At 40.7% G+C, this 19,931-nt stretch overlaps 1 protein-coding gene across 5 annotated transcripts in view; it reads right to left on the bottom strand.

Moving 5' to 3' along the window:
- The window catches only part of ZNRF1 (zinc and ring finger 1), a 94,130-nt gene extending 74,670 nt beyond the window's left edge, over positions 1-19,460 (bottom strand). For all 5 annotated transcript variants that reach the window (XM_023495196.2, XM_023495193.2, XM_023495194.2 and 2 more), the window contains exon 1: positions 18,478-19,460. In XM_023495196.2, the coding sequence (XP_023350964.1) occupies positions 18,478-18,904 (427 nt within the window). In that variant the 5' untranslated portion in view covers positions 18,905-19,460. The remainder of the gene's footprint in view (positions 1-18,477) is intronic.
- Positions 19,461-19,931: the final 471 nt, after the last annotated feature.

The following is a 19,931-nucleotide window of genomic DNA, read 5'->3' as shown; positions in this document are numbered from 1 at the left end:
GTTTATGGTGTCTTGACCTAACAAGAGATAATGATCTGTCTAGCAAAGAAGTGGAAGGATAAATTTCAATTTAGCTTGAGTCACACAAATCACTCAGGAGAATCTTCTATAAATGATTTCCTCAGGATCTCACCTCAAGGTGAGAAAGGAAGACTGGAATAAAAAAAATCTCTCTTTAGAGAAAGAGAGACAAAAACAAACTAGTCCCTGCCCTTCATGAGTCTTCATTCTAAAATTGTTCTTCAAAGCTTGCCTTTGTACCACCCCCATAACCCTTGCCACCTCCTAGCTCACATTCCTTTTTAAAGGCAATTCAATCTCAAGTCCCTTTACCAATAAGGAGGTAGAACAGTGCAGGAGAAAAGAACACTGCTGTGATGGTAGAGATCTGACTAGGCAGCATGGAATAAAAAGAGGGTTGGATTTAGAGTCAGATGGCTGGTATCAATTGTGATTCTATTAACCCTGGCTCTATAACTATGAGAAAGTTACCACCAGGCATCAATTTTTCACCTATGAAACAGAGGAGAGGGTTGTCTTTAGCCAAATCTAGTAGCCTATAATCTTAGTCCAAATCCTGCTATACAACTATCTCAGTGACCTTGAGAAAACTGCTGCACCACTTGGGGTTTATCAAGTGAGAGAACTGGACTGGATGCTCTCCAAGGTCCCTCTCCAAATTCTATAGCCATCCAAAACCCACCAAAAGGCACTAAACACTCTTATTCTTCTATCACATCATTATCCTCCTTCCCCTAAGGCATTTCATCCCTTTTCTGGTGTTTTATCTAAGTAACATGTTGTTTTCATCCTCAGCAACCAAGGACCAAGCTAAATGCTGTGTGTATATAAGCATCAAAAATGCCACTTTTCCAAAGAACACACTTGGAAGCTGATGCCAACTCCAACACAAGCTTTCACACTTCATTTTCTCTTTGGCCTTTGTCTAATCTAGTAGCTCTTAATTACTGCAGTGCTAGATGTAAAATTAAGGGAGGATATCCCCTTTCTTTTTCCCCCCAGGCTGTATTCTTTAGGAAACTGCGATGTGAGCTTTGACAAGTTGCTTACTGGGCTCTGTGATTCTATTTCCTCATGTGAAATGAGGACAGGAAATCCTGTCCTGTGACCTCCTCAGAGGGTTCTTAAAATTACATTTGATAATAAATTTTTATTTATTTACTGTAGGGGGAAAGGGAGAAAAAGTCCTTATACCTGTGAATTTATAAATATAGGGAATTCCTGGTGAGGAATGAAGACTGACACCTGTTCTGCTACTCGGTCATAAGAGCAGTCTGGGGCACTGAAAGGTCAAGATTCCATAGCTAGTATGTGTCCAAGGTGGGACTCGAATCTAGATCCTCACATATTAGAGGCTGCTTCTCTCTCCACCTAACAAAATGCCTCTCAAATTATTTTCATGAGGAGGAAATATACATATGTAATATATAGTCCTTCAACTCTCCATGTTCAACTTGGCCAAAGCCACACAACAGAGCAATCTAACTCAACAGAATAATATCTTTAAATTTCTATATCCTCCTATACTCACAGTAGGTTACTTAACCAACATAGGAAGGGGATCGAAGGACAATTTTCTCCATTCTCCATTAGACTAGATCAAAGAAGGTGCAAATATGGTTGGTTTGTCCAACTTTGTTAAGTTTGATTCCTCAATATGCATGCATGGTCCACAACTGGGCCTGTCCTGTCAGGATTTTGTTTGTCTTTTCTAAATTTTAACCCTTAAGGAGTCTTTGTCAAAGGGTAGCTGGGCTGTAAAATCCCATGTTCTGAAGCATTAGCAAATCCTCCATTCACCATAAGAATAATGCAGAAGAGAACAGAAGAAAATGGTAGTAATCCTAGGAGGAAGAAGAAAAGTCTGTCTCCCTAAAAAAATGTAAAGCATTAAAAGTTTAATATGGCATCTCAGCACATCCAGGGGACGGAGAAAGGCTTAAGGCTACTGTTGCTATGGCAACAGATCCCTGCCACAGCTGTGAGTCCCTACAGGGTGCAATTCTGAAAGGTTTCCTTAGGAAGGAACACTCCTCCTCTGTGACTATCAGAATAACAAAAAAAAAAAATGGTGGGTTTCCTGCCTCCCTCTGTTTTTTTACTTCACAGTAGATTGGGAAAACCAAGATAGTTTTATATATTTCTGAGCCAGAAGGAATCTTAGAGTTCATTTAGTTTAGAAACTAGGTAGGAAGCTTCCAGAAAAGACTTTTCTCTCAACAACGGAAGACCCACCAAATTCTAGCCACTTCCTAATTCTCAATTTATCAAGAGAACTCCAAAGTTATTTCAAAATCCTTTGGGTTACAAATGTAATTTCTACAATAGCTTTGAGGAAATCAAGACACCTTTGGCAAAGTCAGACCAGTTTCCATTCCTCTGTAACCATAATCAATGACCCCCAATACACATATTCTTCTACTCTAGACTAAAGATGATAGCAACTTCATGCCTGCAAAAACAATTTGCCTTAAAAGTATACACACAAAAATCAAAACCCATTACAATCAGATACCAACATTTTGAGATTAGTTTGTTAAAACAGAAAAAAGAGCAGGAAATAAGTTCTTTCTTGGGTCCACTGATTACATATTGCTTGTGTATTATTCAAGTACTCTTATTGCAAATGGGTATACTGAAATTTATATCACCTATGTCAGAGATGAATCAAGAAGATAATCAAATGTATTTTATGGTAATATTGTCATTCAATGCAATAAACATTTATATATTCTGTGCCAACTATCTGTAAACTATTAAACTATACTTCTATAGCTGAGTCCCCTACCCTCATAGAGTTTTCAACTTGGTAAGGGATATAAGTACAGACAAATTAATATAGGTAATAAGTGCTGACAGATAAACAAGTTTCAATGAGTTGAGGAAATTTTGCTTCATACATACTGCCACATTATATCTAAAATAATTATTTCTGTCTTGATATTTGTCTGTTTCATAGCTATATAGCAATGGACACATTCAGCACAAGTATCTGACAAGTTCAAGTATATTAATAAACTACATTTGGTTCTTTACACTACCTCTAAACTCTCTTTTCTCTTTCTCACATACATACACATATGCATACAATAGTTACAAATTAAATATTCTAAGAATTTGGTTACTAAGCTATGAGAACCCACCACTGAAGTATAACTATAGGCAGTTTGGAAAAGGGGAAGAGAAATATGCTGTAAGGTTTAATCAACTATGAAAAACTTTTGAATATCTCTACAGAAAAATCAATTTTTCTGCTACGAGGCAAGAGCCAAATCAGCCTTTCCTTTTCCCAGAAGCACCACCACCAGGGGAATGGTTTGTTGTTAAGGGTAGAATTTGAGTGTGAGGCTGGGGGTGGAGGGAAGAGCCTTCTCTGGGGATAGAGATAGAGAGAGCAGTGTAGCATAATCAAATGCTGGGTCATATGAGAACTCTAGGGCTTTCTATGCTGACACCAAGTCCTGAATTCAACCAGCAAGAGAGAAATGGGATTGTGCTTGATGAACAGCAAAGGTAGCCACTATTGGGACTGTGGTGACACTACAGAATTCAGGGAATTAATTCAATAAAACATTTTTCTAGGGCAAAGGAACATAAAAGTGAGGCAGGTCACAAAACAAAAGATCAGATCAAATTAAAAATGAAAAAAAGTATTATATTCTAGTCATAAAAAAATTATTTATAGAATAATGATAAAATAGATATTTGACTTTCTGGCCTCATTCCTCCCTCTAATCCCAATTAAATGCCACTCCAATATGCTATAAAAGGGGAAGATTAGTTTGAAGTTTTAAAGAAGGAAAGTACTAGATGCATTAATAGGAAACCCGCTAGTAAAGGAAGCTAAATGAAAATGCAACAACCATTTCTACTGACCTCTTAGAGTCTCAATCTAGTAGAGGCTCCAAAGCCCTTAGTTACCACAGGCACTAAGAAAAGTTTACTTACTGTTTGAATTCATGGGAGACCGGAAACATTTTTTTGCACTGGAAAACTAGATTTCCTTCCTTGTCCCTGTACACAATGCTTCAAAAACCTGTTCCCAAACATAAGCTACTTATAGACCCATTACTTTTAATTTGGGACAAAATCCCAAATCCTGGTAAGCCATCAAAATTTTTTTCCTTGAATGGGATCAGGTAAAGCTTTCTCAAAAAGTCTATGAGACTAAGCCTAAGTCATGTGATTCTCAGAGGTCTGTGGAGCTGGAAGATCAAGTCTAGGGCCCAGGTTGCAGGAAGTCACATGATCTCTAGGCCTAGAGGTCTCTAAAGATCAGACCCTAAGTCAGCTACAGGAAGTGACCCATCGGAAGTGGACACTGGTGACCATTGCTCAATGTTGTTACTTTCTTTTAGTCTATCCAATGAAAAGACTTGGGTCTTTTGCTATTTAACAGCTTGTCAGGTCAGGCACATATTGGTAGCAGAGATGCTTCCCAAGTGTGCTGGTTCTCTCCCTGCAGGGACTAAATAAATGCTTTCTCTTTGTACTTGAAGATGTCTCTGATTAGTTAATTTGGAGAAGGGGGTCTAGCACAATCCCACACATCCTTATTAAAAATCTCTTCAGTGTTTCACAAATTAGTAGTTTCAACACCATTTATACAGAAAAATTCAAAGGAAAATAAAAATGTCTTAATTTTGAGTGCATATTAGATCTGATAAATAGAGCAAGAGTTGTCCTTTTGTGAAATATAGTAGAACGTGAAGACAGGAATTAGAGGCTTGACTCTATTCAGATTCAGAATGAAAACAGATCGTCCACTTAAGGGTCTCAATTCCTGTGCCTACAATTCAGGGAAATAGGAACTACAATGCAAAGGATTCTTGAGTGCTAAGCTAAATAGCTTTTTAATCACACTTTTACACATGACAAGCTTATCAAAAAACTTCTGTGATATCTTCCACAGGTTGAAAAAAGAATGGATATCACACAATTCATTCACAGAAATGGAAAAGCGCAAGCTAGAACATTTAAAAATGACATGACCTTTTGAAATCAGTCCTGTATTCTGTCAACTGACAAAAGATTGAGAAAGTGAACAGTACCTGAGCACATTCTTCCTTTCAAGAACTAACTGATGGATTCTTTTTTTCGTCTTGCTCTCTGGTTCTAATGGGAGCTGGACAGTTTTCTTTGGTGATCTCTTGAAATGTGGTGTTCAGTTTTTCCTTTGGTCATAGTTTTCAAAGAGTCTGATGATGCTTAAATTATCTCTCCCAGACCCGTTTTCTAGGTCACTTGTTTTTGATAGTTGATACGTCCAATCTTGTGACTTCGCTCTAATATTTCTTGTCTCATGGGTTGACTCTCTGGCCTATCCTATTTTTTTTTTAAAGGGAGACCATTACTTGGGTAAGGCTTTCTATCTTCTGGGTATACTTTTTAAATTTTGAATCTAAAACTGAAAAAGGATTATTTTCATATACATAGAACAAACATATATAAGGAGAACCATATACAAAAGTATGAATTCTCCATTTCATGCAACTTGCTTTAAAAAAAAAAGTATGAATTTTACATACTTTCAAAACTGTTCTGTTTTTCTGTGCTTCTCTCTGTTCCCTTCTGTGCATTAAAAAGTATTTCACCCTACACCAAGATAAAGTTGAAATGGGTTCATGATTTAGACATAAAGAGTAATACATACTATAAGCAAATTAAAAGACCAAAGGATAGTTTACCTCTCAGATCTGGTGGAAAAAGAAGGAATTTGTAGCCAAAGAAGAACTAGAGTGCATTATGAAATGCAAGATGGATAATTTTGATTATATTATGTTAAAATTTTTTTGTACAAACAAAACCAATGCAGATAAGATTAGAAGGGAAACTAAGGAAAAATTTTTTTTACATCCAAGGGTTCTGATAAAGGTTTCATTTCTAAAGTATAGAAAAAATGCTCTATCAGAGAAATGCAAATTAAGACAACTCTGAGGTACCACTACACACCTCTCAGATTGGCTAAGATGACAGGAAAAGATAATGATAAATGTTGTTGTTGTTGCTGTTTTATTTAATAGCCTTTTATTTACAGGTTATATGCATGGGTAACTTTACAGAATTAACAATTGCCAAACCTCTTGTTCCAATTTTTCACCTCTTACCCCCCACCCCCTCCCCCAGATGGCAGGATGACCAGTAGATGTTTAATATATTAAAATATAAATTAGATACACAATAAGTATACATGACCAAAACGTTATTTTGCTGTACAAAAAGAATCAGACTCTGAAAATATTGTACAATTAGCTTGTGAAGGAAATCAAAAATGCAGGTGGGCATAAATATAGGGATTGGGAGTTCAATGTAATGGTTTTTAGTCATCACCTAGAGTTCTTTCTCTGGGCGTAGCTGGTTCAATTCATTACTGCTCCACTGGAAATAATTTGGTTGATCTCCTTGCTGAGGATGGCCAGGTCCATCAGAACTGGTCAAATGATAAATGTTGGAAGGGATGTGGGAAAACTGGGACACATACATTGTTGATGGAGCTATGTACTGATCCAATCATTCTGGAAAGCAATATGGAATTATGCCCAAAGGGCTATCAAATTGCATACTCTTTGATTCACCAGTGGCTTTACTGGGCCTGTATCTCCAAAAGATCATACAAATGGAAAAGAACCCACATGTGCAAAACTGTTTGTAGTGGCCCTTTCTGTAGTGGCAAGGAACTGGTGACTGAGTGGAAGCCCATCAGTTGGAGAATGGCTGAATTAAGTATATGAATGTTATGGAATATTACTGTTTTATTAGAAACATCAGCAAGATGAATTTCAGAAAGGCTTGGAGAGACTTACATAAACTGATGCTAAGTGAAGTGAGTAGAGCTAAGAGAACATTGTACACAGCAACAAGAAAATTATTCAATGATCAGTTCTGATGGATGTGGTTCTTTTCAACAATGAGGTGATTCAGGCCAATTCCAATGAACTTATGATGGAGAACATTATCTGCATCTAGAAGGAAGACTGTGGGGACTGAATGTGGATCACAACACAGTATTTTCACCCTTTTTATTGTTTGATTGCTTGCTTGTTTTCTTTCTACTATTTTTTTTCATTTTTGATCTGATTTTTCTTGTGCAGTATGATAGTTATGGAAGAGTTGCACATATTTGACATAGATTGTTTGTAGTTTAGGAGAGGAAGGGGGGCGGAAAGAGAGAAAAAAATTGAAATATGGGGTTTTGCAAGGATGAATGCTGAAAACTGTGCATGTTTTTCTAAAATAAAAAGCAAAAAAAAACAGTTTCAATAGCTATCTTTTGGGGTGGAGGGCATTCTTAAGTCTTTTGAAGTTTTCTTTATTATGTTGTTTTCTTTGTATAAAATGTTCTTTTGCTTTTGCTCACTTCATTCTGCATAAGTCCACACTACCAAAGAGTATCTGAAATCATCTTTTGTCATTTCTTCTGGCATAATAGTATTCTATTCATATGTCATAATATGGACAGCTACTTTCCAATAGAAAGTGCTCACTCCCTTAAATCCAAGTTCTTTGCTATTCTCTTTTCCCACTCACTCTAATCTCCCTTATAGCTATTCTCTTCTCCTGTAATTAACACACACCCCCATCCCTGTTTGTTTCCCTATTGGGTTTGATGTATTTCTCTGCTGGTGTTGGTGAGTGTCTATTTCAGATAAGAATGAGGTAAACCAGTGCTTGCCTCTTCAGCCTTTCCTCCATGTTTGAATACATCTCATGCACTTTTACTGTAAAAAAAAATAAAAGTTCCACCCCTTTCTTCTTCTTTTCTCCATCAGTATATTCCTTTTTACCATGTTTATAAGTGTTGTGGGTACCTTCTTCTGGGTTTATCCTTTGTATTTCATATTAATTCAAAGTATTTTTTCATTATTTAGTGTATTTTCCCTTTGTTCGTTCTTATTTTCAGTTTCAGTTAGTGGACTATGATTTTGTTTAGGAGAATTCCCTCTGATCTTGCTGGATGTTTTGGGCAGGCCTTATTTGGGCCTATTTCCCTCTTCAGTCTGAATAAAGGCTGCCATTGCCAAACTCAATAAGGTGGCTGGTACTGGAACCCAATCTCTGCATGGTCCACTGTAAGCACTGGTCTTGCCTAGACTCTTCTTTACCTTGAACAGTCCCTAAGAAGAAGTTGTTTTTGAGTCTTGCTACAGCCCTTACGAGTCCCAGAATTGCTAGAAATCACACTAGTCTTCTGCAATTTCCTTGGTTCTGGGATTGAGGCCTGAGTTAGCCCTGTCTCCTGCATTGGTTCCTGGTGCTCCAAGTGTACATCCAGGCTCAGAGATCAATGGAGATGAATTCTGTATGTACTAGTTTCTGTTCTGAAAAAGCAGGGTTGGGGGTCTGATTTCAGACCTTAATTATTGGTGTTTCCGATAACTTGCTCAGTCTAGGTTCCCTGGCTCCAGGTTTCTTCAGAGGAATTCATACTGTAGAATCTGGCATGGCTTTTCCCTCTGCCTCCAGCTGTTTACCTGTATTAAATCTCTTGCTAACTGGCCTGGTGAGGCCTCTGTATCATTCTGGGCTAGGTGCTGGGGCTTATTTGAGATTCTTTATCATTATCTTGGCAGCTAATTTCTAGGGTTTCTACAGGACAAAGAGCTGGGAATCTATGAGTCTCTATGAGCTTTCACTGTGCTATTTGAAGCAGAAGACTACTACATTTGATCTTGATCTTTCCATGCTCGTGTTTTTTGTGGCTTCCCTTTCATATGTACAGCTATTATGGCTTAATATTACTTACAATTACTTAGAGCTGTTTTCAATTTGCCAAGTATCAGCCAATCCCAAAGTCTTTCCCATTACATCCAAATCAAAGCATGAAGTTAATGTGCTGATTAAGTTATGATACTGACAACTAATAAAAAAAGAAACCATACCACATGCATGTGATCCCCCTGGGGCAAGTGACAGAAATTCTTGTGGCCTCAGTCTCCTCTTCTGTAAAATGAGGTTGGCCTAGACGACTTTCAAAGTTCCTTCCAGTTCTCTAGATTATTAATCTAGTGAGTCTATTTCCTTATTCATTTCCTCTATGTTGTGAGCATACATCCATGAGATTTGCAAAAGAAAAAAAAAAAGCCAACTGGAACTTACAAGATCAAAGATTTAGAACTGAAAAGGACATTTGTCCAACCCCTTTGTTTTTCAGATGAAAAAACTGAGGCTTAGAGAAGTTAAGTGACTTGCCCAGGCCTACATAGGTGGTGACAGAGTTAGAATTTGAATTCTGGGCCAGTTCTGTTACATAGCAATTTCACAACTCCAACTTCTTCATTTCCCACATAGCTGCACTCCTTTGAACATCTCCATCATGTCTCAGGACCCTATGATTGGGCAACACCATAGCCTCTGCCCCTGGGCCCCCTGACTGGAGGCAAGAGTAAAGAGAGCTTCCCCAAATCTCCACTTAAGGAGGGTCCTCCCCAGGCCCTCTCTTCATCTTCTACCCTGATCCACTCCTCTGGACTTCTCCATCATGCCATCCTCACTTCTCTATTGGCCCCCCTCTTGACCCTTTTCAGATTCTTTCTAAATGTTGCCTTTTCTCATTGGAACATTGGCTCTAGGAGTGAGTGGGATGGGGTGTAGCCTCTTTTTTTTAATGTATAAACCAGACATTTAGCACAGCCTTTGGCACAGAGTAGGAGCTTAATAAAGAAATTTTTAACTGAAAGATTGTTGAACTAGTGTATCACCTAAAGATTTACTTCTGGGTTCTAAAAATCAATGCCAAAAATACAAACTGAGGGTGGTGTAGCTAGATAGCATTTCATATGAAGAAGTACAAATCAGTAGCATACGTTGGTAGCCCCAAAGTATAAGTTATCTCCAAGAGGTGCAGAATCAAGATAAAAGTGGTAGAGCACCCCTGTTGTCTGCCCTGGTCAAGCTTTATTTGGAGGCATTCATTCAGTTCTGAGTATCACATCTTAGGAAGCTGGAGTTGGAAACATCCAAAGGAAGGCAACCAGTATGGATAGGGAAGGATCTTGGGCTCATGACACAAGAAGAGTCTGAAGAAACTGATGATATTTGGCTTAGAAATCATATGACAACTGTCTAAATGTCTGAAGGGCTGACATTTGAAAGGCTTATTCTGGTTGGTCTCAGAGAACAGAACTACAAGAAAGAGTGGAAATTTCAAAAAGGAAATTGAGGTTTAATGTAAGGGAAAATTTCCCAACAATCAGAGCTATTTAAAAATTGCAGGGATTGCCCCAGAAAGTCATGAGTTCTCCCTTATTAAAGTTTTCAAGTAAAGGCTGGATTTTGTTCAGTCCATTTTAGGGGAATTAGCATTGTTGGGGTGTGAGTTGACCTAAATGGCCTTAGAAGTCCCTTCTGATCCTGTGATTTAGGTTCCCTAACTAAACATATGCTTGATTGCTGGAGTTAATATATATCTATTTTCTATCATGTTGAAAGAAATGCTTAGGAGGTTTTACACATCCCTAAAGAGATACAGATTATGTGATATGGGAATAAATGGGGAAGGTTACTCAAGAATCAGACAGGCAGTTGATTAGAATGACAGATATAATTTGGGGTTCATTGAAGACAAGAACCTTAGTTTCCATTCTCACCTTTTAGGGACTTCATAAGTACTTAATGAATAGAAAGGACTGCATGAGAAATCTGAAGCAAAGTTAAGAAGAGCTCTGAAGTATTGTTAATAACAAAGAAAAAGAATGGAAGAACATTTCAGCAATGCTTACATGTGCCAAACACTGTAGGAAGAAGCTTGGGATACAAAGCAGAAAGTGAGACAGTTCCTGCCCTCAAGCTCATATTCCAAAATAAAGTTCAGGTCATGGCAGATGGATAGGCTAAGAGGTGCTTAGATTTTGGCAGGAAAGTAACACTAAATCTGAAGACCTCCCAAGACTTTGTGAAGCAATGGGGAAATAATCTCTCAGCAAGAATGGTCAGACTGCAGTGGGCTTTGCAGTGGGCTTCAGGGATATCCTGTCAGGCAGAGGAGGGAGTCCAGTATGTAGCTGACAGGTGGTTACCAATAATATACCTGCTGAAGCTAATTAGAGTTACTGTCTATTGTCATATGGCAACTCTAGTATTCTGATCTGCCTGGAGAACCACAAAAATTAAACCACTTGCCCTGGGGTAACTTTTTCATTTAAGAAAGGATTAGGGCCAATAGCATGAGAGCAAATACAAATAGCCCCTAGAAAGACCTTTTAAATGTGATACCCAAACCATGGGGCCTAAATCACTAATAAACCTAACTGCAATTTTCAGAGAGGACTCAAAAGCACAAACAAAGAAAGTGAATAGCAACCACAAACTCTCAAGGTGGAATTTTCCACCAAGTGTTTTCTAATCATACTTTCCAAAATACTACAGTTAAGAGGTAGACAAGTGACTTCAAAGTTTGCCCAAGTCAGAGGGAATCTGTAAAGAAACCAAAGTTAGTTTGGCAACTGATCACAATGCTCAGATTAATTTTGGAGGGTTGGTGAAGGGGAACAACAATGAGATGGTAACCACTTTTCCCATAAGCATATTCTTTCAAGAGGTCTCCAAATCCTTCCCACACAAAACAAGCAATTCCAATTGCTAGTTCAAATTTGAAAAGAAAAAAAAAAAATTGATCTGTATTTTGCCTCAGAGTCAAGAGCTCTCTGGGAAGTATGTCTGTCTACATGGCTGAGGACACATGAGGCAGGATATTATAACATGGCAAGGCCTTCCGCAGCCCTGGCAGCCAAATAGGCAGTTGTGACTCATAAGACAGATCAGGAGGGAGATAAGTACAGAAGCAAAGGGGATATTTTCATTGTTATCTTCTGTTTAGTGACATCAATTCCCAGGGTACATATCAATTTAGGGCTGGCTTTATGAGAAAATCTATCTGTTTCCTTCCTTTCCAAATAAAAACAATCCAAAACAAGCAACACTCCTGGGTAACAAGTACCATGTTGGACCCCAACTTTGGGTAATATCTGACCACTTAATAAGACTTTTAAAAAATAATGCCACAAAATGAACCTATGAAAGTATCCAATGTTTTCTCTTCAAGAGTTAGCAAAACCAACAAGTTGCAGGTTTTCTTCTGACCCATTAATAGAACCCTAGAAACTCTCAGCTTGGCCCATAACAAAACATCTGTCACTGCCTGACCAGTTGGGGTAAGGTCGGAGACAAGCTGTCAGATCCCCATCTAACTGAGGATTTTATCTATCAAGATTCAATGAATCCAAATCTTTCTAAATTTGAGGCCAGTCAACAATTTGACTTGAATGAGGTCTCAAGGCCTGTCAGTCTAAAAATGTGGAGTCCAGTTTCTTGTTTAATTCAGAAACTGTGTATTTCAGAAAGAACATTTTAATTAATATAATTCTAAGGAAGTACTCGGATCATTCATTCCCATCTAAAACCCCAGAAACCCCATCTCCCTATGACCATTTTATACCAGACTTGTTCTGATCAGGGCCAGGAACCTGGATTTTGGGATCCTAGAAGGGAACTATGTGAAGATGGGGAATATCTTTTTTTTTTCTCCTGAAATGGCTACTGTGGCAATACTGGGCCTAGCTCTGTTGCTGTGAATAGCTGAGCTTTATATGGTACTTTTGAAGTGTCACATTATTTCTTCACAACCAACCCTGTGAGGTAGGGAATGCAAGCATATCCATTCTACAGATGCTAAAAATAAAGACAGAGTTCCAAGGCATAAGAGGCTGGTCCCCAGCCCAGTTTTTCTGACGCCAAGTCATGGCCACCTTCCACTATTGCACAAGGTTTCTTGTGACCTTCACCCCTCAGAAAGCTACTCCTTTCCTCCCCCATTCTCAGGTCCTCCAGAGAACTCCTTAAAACTGAGCCGGTCTCCAGCCAAGTCAATGGCAAAGCATTACAGGAGAAACTCAAAAGGTCTGTTTCTACTGAGGTCCCTCAAGGCTGTGACTCAAGGTACCAAGAAAACATGGCCAATAACCCATCAACAAAATCCAAAATGTTGGCAGGAATAAACTAAGGTTTTACATCCAAGGCTTCAACTATTATCATCCTCATTTCATAAAAGAGATGAGAATGCTGAGGCATATGCAATGCTAACTGAGGATTTCTTTATGGGCACATAAGAGGCAGGATTCAGTTTGTGGCAGCCCTTTTTGTAGTGGCCAGAAACTGGAAACTGAATGGATGCCCATCAGTTGGAGAATGGCTGAATAAATTGTGGTATATGAATATTATGGAATATTACTGTTCTGTAAGAAATGACCAACAGGATGATTTCAGAAAGGCCTGGAGAGACTTACATGAACTGATGCTGAGTGAAATGAGCAGGACCAGGAGATCATTATATACTTCAACAACAATATTATATGATGACCAGTTCTGATTGATGGACCTGGCCATCCTCAGCAACGAGATCAACCAAATCATTTCCAATGGAGCAGTAATGAACTGAACCAGCTACGCCCAGAGAAAGAACGCTGGGAGATGACTAAAAACCATTACATTGAATTCCCAATCCCTATATTTATGCCCACCTGCATTTTTGTTTTCCTTCACAAGCTAATTGTACAATATTTCAAAGTCTGATTCTTTTTGTACAGCAAAATAACGTTTTGGTCATGTATACTTATTGTGTATCTAATTTATATTTTAATGTATTTAACATCTACTGGTCATCCTGCCATCTAGGGGAGGGGGTGGGAGAAGTAAGGGGTGAAAAATTGGAACAAGAGGTTTGGCAATTGTTAATGCTGTAAAGTTACCCATGCATATAACCTGTAAATAAAAGGCTATTAAATTAAAAAAAAAAAAAAAAAAAAAAAGAGGCAGGATTCAAAACCAGCTCACTAAGTCCAGGGCGCTTACCACCTGCCCATAATATATTGGACCAGGAGAAAGACCTCCTGAAGGGTCCACCAACAGAAATCAGATTAAAGGATGCAATGAAAGAGGGAGTTATTTCCGATATGGAAATATTCCAATTCAGATGTAGTTTCAGAATTGAATTCATTAAAATATCAATTTCCAATATAACTTCCTTGAATAATATTGCAGAAGGAAGCTTCATGATATAGGAGACCTAGAGTCAGTAAGATCCGAATTCAAATCTAACCTCAAACACTTCCTATCTGCATGGCTCTAAGCAAGTTCATTTAACTTCTGTCTGTTCCAGTTTGCTCATCTATATAATGAGGATAATAATAGCACCTACCTTGCAAAGTTACTGTGAAGATCAAATGAGGTAACCTTTGCAAAGCACCTGGCACATAGTAGGCATTATAGAAATACCTTTTTCTTCCCCGTCTTCTTCTAATACAAAATTTAATCCTTTTTCCTAATTAAATTATAATGATATAGTTCTTCAATTAAAACAGTAGCCTGGCCCAGAATATTAGTCACAGTGCATTTCTGACTTGTTTTTGTTTAATCTGAAAATGTATACACTCACAAAAAACAAACACATTAATAGTCTGGCTAACAGAAATCCTTATTTCCTGCAACGCCTTTCTGACTCCAATGGAGAGAGTCTCATTGCTTCTACTTCAAGAAATTAACTCTTCTATGAGGAAGAGGAATTTTAGAATTAGGCAGCAAATCTGCCATCGTGATGCCTTTTCCCAATACTTTTTATCCTTTGAAAAACTATAAATTGTAGAAGCAGTATAGCACAGTGGAACACTGTGAGCCCAGAAGTCTTGGGTTCAAGTTCTGTCTTGAATACATACTGCCTGTGTGGTCCTGTCTAAGCAATTTACTTTAACTCCCAGAGTTCTAGGGAACTCTCTAAAGACTCTAAGGTACAGAGAAGTTGCAAACCTGCACTGGTAGTTTTCTCATTAGGGAAACACTTCATAATAATTAAATTGCAAGTCTAGATCCTGTCCCTATCCCCTTAAGAAGTTTATGAAAAATTTTCTGGCCAAGGGGTTCATTTCTTCTCTTTTGAAACCAGAAGGCACAATGGTTAAGTGCTAAGCCTGGAATAAGGAAAACCTGAATTTAAATCCCATTTCAGATATTTATTAGTTGTAAAACTCTAAGTCACTTGACCTCTTAGTTTCCTCAACTGTAAAATAGAAATAATAATAGCACACACTTTACAAAGTTATGGTGAGGATCAAATGAGACCATATTTTTAAAGTATTCTGTAAACTTTAAAGCACTATATAAAAGGCTAGCTATTATTATTAACATTAAAAACCTATTTCCAGGTTTCTTCTCTCTTCACCTGAGGTAAGGCACACATGAAACTTTTCTGATTTCCAATTAGTATAAGTTAAGGGGCTCTCTCTGATCAAATAAACTTGAAAATAAAATCTGCAACCTAGTCTTTTAACATTTTAAGGTGACTTGTCACCACCTTCAAGTGAGTGATTCATGGCCTGGTGACAAGAGAGGATTTTCTCGATATGTACATGTGCACAGGAGACATGACTATGATGTTTGAACAGCAACATTCATTGACCAGTCATTCAGTGGAATGTAGAAAATGCAGCCAACATGTTGGGACCAGGTGAGTTCTGCCCTTTCCTCCTATCTATATCCACAGTTTTTCTTAGAAAAAGTGTTGGCACTTAAGAATCAAGGCCCCCAGCTGAATGGTCCAAGCAGATGTTTCAATAGCATCCAGTATTAGCCAGGAAGAGGCCAATAGTTAAGACAATATTTGCAACTGATATTACTGAGTAACATTTTCTGAATAGCAAGTCTCAGAACCAATCTTTCAGGAAATCATGAGCTATAAAGGTCCTTTCTAGTTCTAATTCCTAGGAAAGCAGAGCTTATTGATTAAGAGGCTGCCATGAAAGCGCCTAAGGATAAAAGGACACTTTACTTATTATAGTCGTATTAAAGCAGTATAACTACTTTATTATGTTCTTTAATTCCTCCTCAAAGAAATTATCACAAATGAGCCAAATTCAATGAATCATTGGCACATTTGTGATCATGTAGATTTCTAATTGTTTGGCTTATTCTTGAGTAACTAAGTAGTTGCAGCATTCTCTAGTCCTTTTAGAATCCCAAAGTTATACAAAGTTTACACCTTTCCAGGACAAGGGTAAAAAAGACAACTCGGATCTCATTCCAGAGAAGATAGGTCCATCTTTTATTGCAAGAGAGGTGTATCATGCTAAATCCTGGTTCTTACATGCCAGGAGACAAAACCTAATACCTAAAGAAGTAAAAAAAAATAAATAAATAACCCTAATACTTAAAAAAAAAAAAAAAAATAGAAGGCTTAAGAAGTTCATTTCAAAGGAACTTTATTGGAAAAATTACTTTAACTAAAGAATCTACCGAGGATTGATATTGCTATCCTCATGTTCCATTTTTTTCTCCTTTTTATTCTCCTGGAGTTCACATCACAACAAAATGAAACTAAATGAAAAAGTCACAGCTTCCAATGGTCAAAGTTCTTCTCAAGCTCTAAGGTTTCACAAACTCTGCTAGTTTAGCATCCAATTGTTGGCTGGCATCTATCAGCAAGGAACTTGGTAATGGTATAGGAGTATAAAAAGGAAGGACACATAAGTATATCTGGATGTAAAGAGATACTTTTTTATAAAGAATGAACTCTTTGGGAGATAAGAAGGGGGAGGGAAGAGAATTCATCTGACTCTAGAGAAAGATCCTTTCCAAAATGTTTTAAACATCTTAAAAAGATCAAAACACATTAGAACATATATGTAGATCACAGCTACTTAGGTAGAATTACTGCTGTGAGAGCCGTTTTTAAGGAGAGTCTATCATTTCAAGATGCCTAATCTAGTCAGAGTACATAGATATCAGTGATTCTCTCAAGCTAAGCATGGCACTCAAAGATACAGTGCAGATCATATTCTCTTCAATTAAGCCTGGAAATATATGAGGACAAGAAAATATCAGTTCTGTAAATAATTTTAATTGTTTCCCAACTTCACTCACTACTTCCCTATATAGTTAACTAGAGTTCATAAAAGATTTCCTTTTCAAACTCAAGTGGAAGAACAGTAAAAGGAAATCCATACTATTCCCAGAAAAAAAGGTCTACCTCAAAGGAGAAAGGCAAGGATAGAGTCCAAGACAATCTATAAATTTACTCAGCTCCTCATTGTAGTTCAATTCAAGTGAGACATATTATTTATACTCCAGCAAGTGGTGGTCCACAAAACCACTCCACAGTCTTCCTTCTACTACATCTTGAGTAAGGAGGCTGACCAGTTCTTTCCCTATAGTCCAGCCAGGACTTTGCTGGCCTGCCAGCTGGCAGCCTGGGAAACCCCCACTTCTGGCTCTTACCGACTTTTCATCATGTTAGCAAAATTAGTTTATACAATCTCTTTTCAAAGCCCCATCTTGTTTATCCCCCAACCTCATTCCATTATGTGTATATATAGGAAATATAATCATATCTACTATAGTTTTTCCCTAACACAAAAGAATGTAGATTCATGCATCTATGGACAGAGGGAAAAGACTCAAATAAACCTCCTGCAGCATGAGCAAAAAAAGCAGAGATCTCCCCCATTGTCCATTCTCCCCTCCCTTTCCCATAACCTTTAGGATGGGGAGTCTTAACCATTTTTAACGGCATGGCCCCTTTTGTTAAGCCAATGAAGCCTATGTGGATCCCTTCTCAGACTACCAATTATAATGAAATAAAGATGCATCTTTCTTCATTCAAGTTCAGACACTATCTTCCCCCCACCCCCCATCTATCCCTCAGGGGTCTGTGGATTCCAAGCTTAAGAAACCCCATTCTAAAAGAATTTTTTGTTGGCGGACCTATTGGCCTGAAGTACAGACTTACACCTGTCTATGCTAAGAGACAGTTCATCTCCATTTTAAGCCAATACTAAAAGAAAATGAATTGAGCCCAAGGCTTTCCGCCTTGGTATCAAAATGGATGGCCTCCTGGACAGAATACCCCCATTTCAAATGCACCTGACCAACACACACTCACACAGGCAGACAAATAGACAGACACAAAGCTATCCTAAGAGATTGTTACTAGACCAAACTGGGCTCATCTTTCTGACTATAGTAGACAGGCCCAACCAATGCTGCAGTGACAGAAAGGAGGCACTAAAGGTGACCTACTGGAAAGAAGGGATTTTTAACACCTCTTTCTTCTAAGGATTTTTAAAACCAATCAGAAGAAATTGGGGTTGAAGGCCTATCCAACAAGTGAACAGGTTATACACATAGCTCAACTCCCAGGGCCTTTTGTATAGAGATACTTTATCTAACCCCAAAATCCTATTGCTCAGGATTTACGTCCATTGGACTCTAAACTGTGAAAGAGGACTTGGAATTAGGTAGGTTCAAGTCATGTCCTATTAAGATCTATCCAGCAAGTATGGGCTCACTGGAAGCTGCCCATTTCACACAGGTGAGGCAATGGACCAGGCTCCTATGCCCACCCGTAGACAGACAGACAGCCACACACACACCCCAACGCCGCCGGGAGAGGCCTCCGGGCCCGGGCTAACTCACCGCTGTGCGAACTGAACCACCTGGGTGCGATGTGCAGAGGGAGCGCATCTGCCAGCGATGCTCGGGAGCCCAGGTACAGCATCCCGTCTCTATGGTGACTACCACCTGTCTCCTGGTAACCATTGCCGTGGGCATACGTGGAGTCGGCCCCGGAGCCGCCGCCGCCCGGTGCCCTTTCGGTATCGCCGGCCCCCCGGGCGGCCGCCGTGCTGTAGAGGCCGAAGGGCACCCCTCCGGCCGTGGTGGGGTCCATGCCCATACCGGCCACCGAGCTGACGGAGCGGCTGCGCAGCCCCATGGCCCCGCCGCCCGTCCGATAGTGGCCGAAGTGGGGGCCTCCCCCCGGCGGGGGCACGGCACTGTCATCGGTGGAGACGCCTGGGAAGGGGCCCCGGGAGCGGCCCGCCGTGCTCTGCTTGCCCCCCATCCCCGGCCGAGCCTCGGGCTGTAGGGGGGCTCGCTCCCCGAGAAAGCGAGAGCGCCCCTCCCCCACCTCCCCGCGGCCCGAGCGGGTCCTGGGCGCTTAAAGGGAAGCCGGGGCCAAGCTGGGGGTGGAGGGGACCCCGGGAGGAAGGCGGGGACTAGAAACTAAGAATCAAAGCCGAGCCGGGCGCATGTCGCCCGTCCGCCCGCCCGGGCCCCGAGGCGACGCGCACTCCGGCCCCCCGCCTGCCCGCCCCGAGCTCCGGAAAACCGGGGGCGGCGGCGAGAAGCGGGGCCCGGCGGCTCGGGCTCCTGCTCAGGGCTGCTGCTGCTGCTGCTGCCGCCGCCGCCGCCGGGGCGCCGCGGCCATGGACAGAGCCACGGGCTGACTGGCGGGCGGGCGGCTGGGCGGGGAGCGCTCCCTCGGCTCGGGCTCCGGTTCCAGGCGGGGGGAGGGCGGCGGCGGCGGCGGCGGGTCGCGCTCCCGGCTCGGCGGGCGGCTCCGGCTCCGGCTCCCGCGGTCTGGGATCCTCTCACTCTCCTGCTGCTCCTCACTGCTGTGGAGACAATAGAGGGCGGCAGAGCGCAGGCGCGGCCCGGCGGCGGCATTTCCCCCCTCCCCCCGTCCTCCTCCTCCCCGCCCCGCCCCGCCCCGCCCCGCCCCCTGCACTTAACCCTTGCGCTGCTGCGGCTGCTGCCGCCGCCGCCGCCGCCGCCGCCGGCGCTCGCCCTCCGACCTACCTCCAACCCGCGGTGCAAGCCACCCCATCACTCTCCTTGGCTCAGGAGGAGGGGGAAGTTATCGTAGTCTTCACCGTCCCAAACTGGGCGGCCTGGGGATCCCCACTAGGATTTCCTCCTTAGGATACGCGTCTAATAGCATCCTACATCCCCCTTCAGCCCCTCCCGAGCAAGTTCCAAGCCCATCCCCAAAGGAACTGCCACCATCCTGGAGTAACCGAAGGGGGAAGAGGGAAGATTTCTGGATGACTTTCAACCATCAGTGATGATGATTTCAATCAATCCATCCA

Source organism: Sarcophilus harrisii, chromosome 2, assembly GCF_902635505.1.
Source record: "Sarcophilus harrisii chromosome 2, mSarHar1.11, whole genome shotgun sequence".
Taxonomy (NCBI): Eukaryota; Metazoa; Chordata; class Mammalia; order Dasyuromorphia; family Dasyuridae; genus Sarcophilus; species Sarcophilus harrisii.
This window is presented reverse-complemented; position numbering and strand designations above follow the sequence as displayed.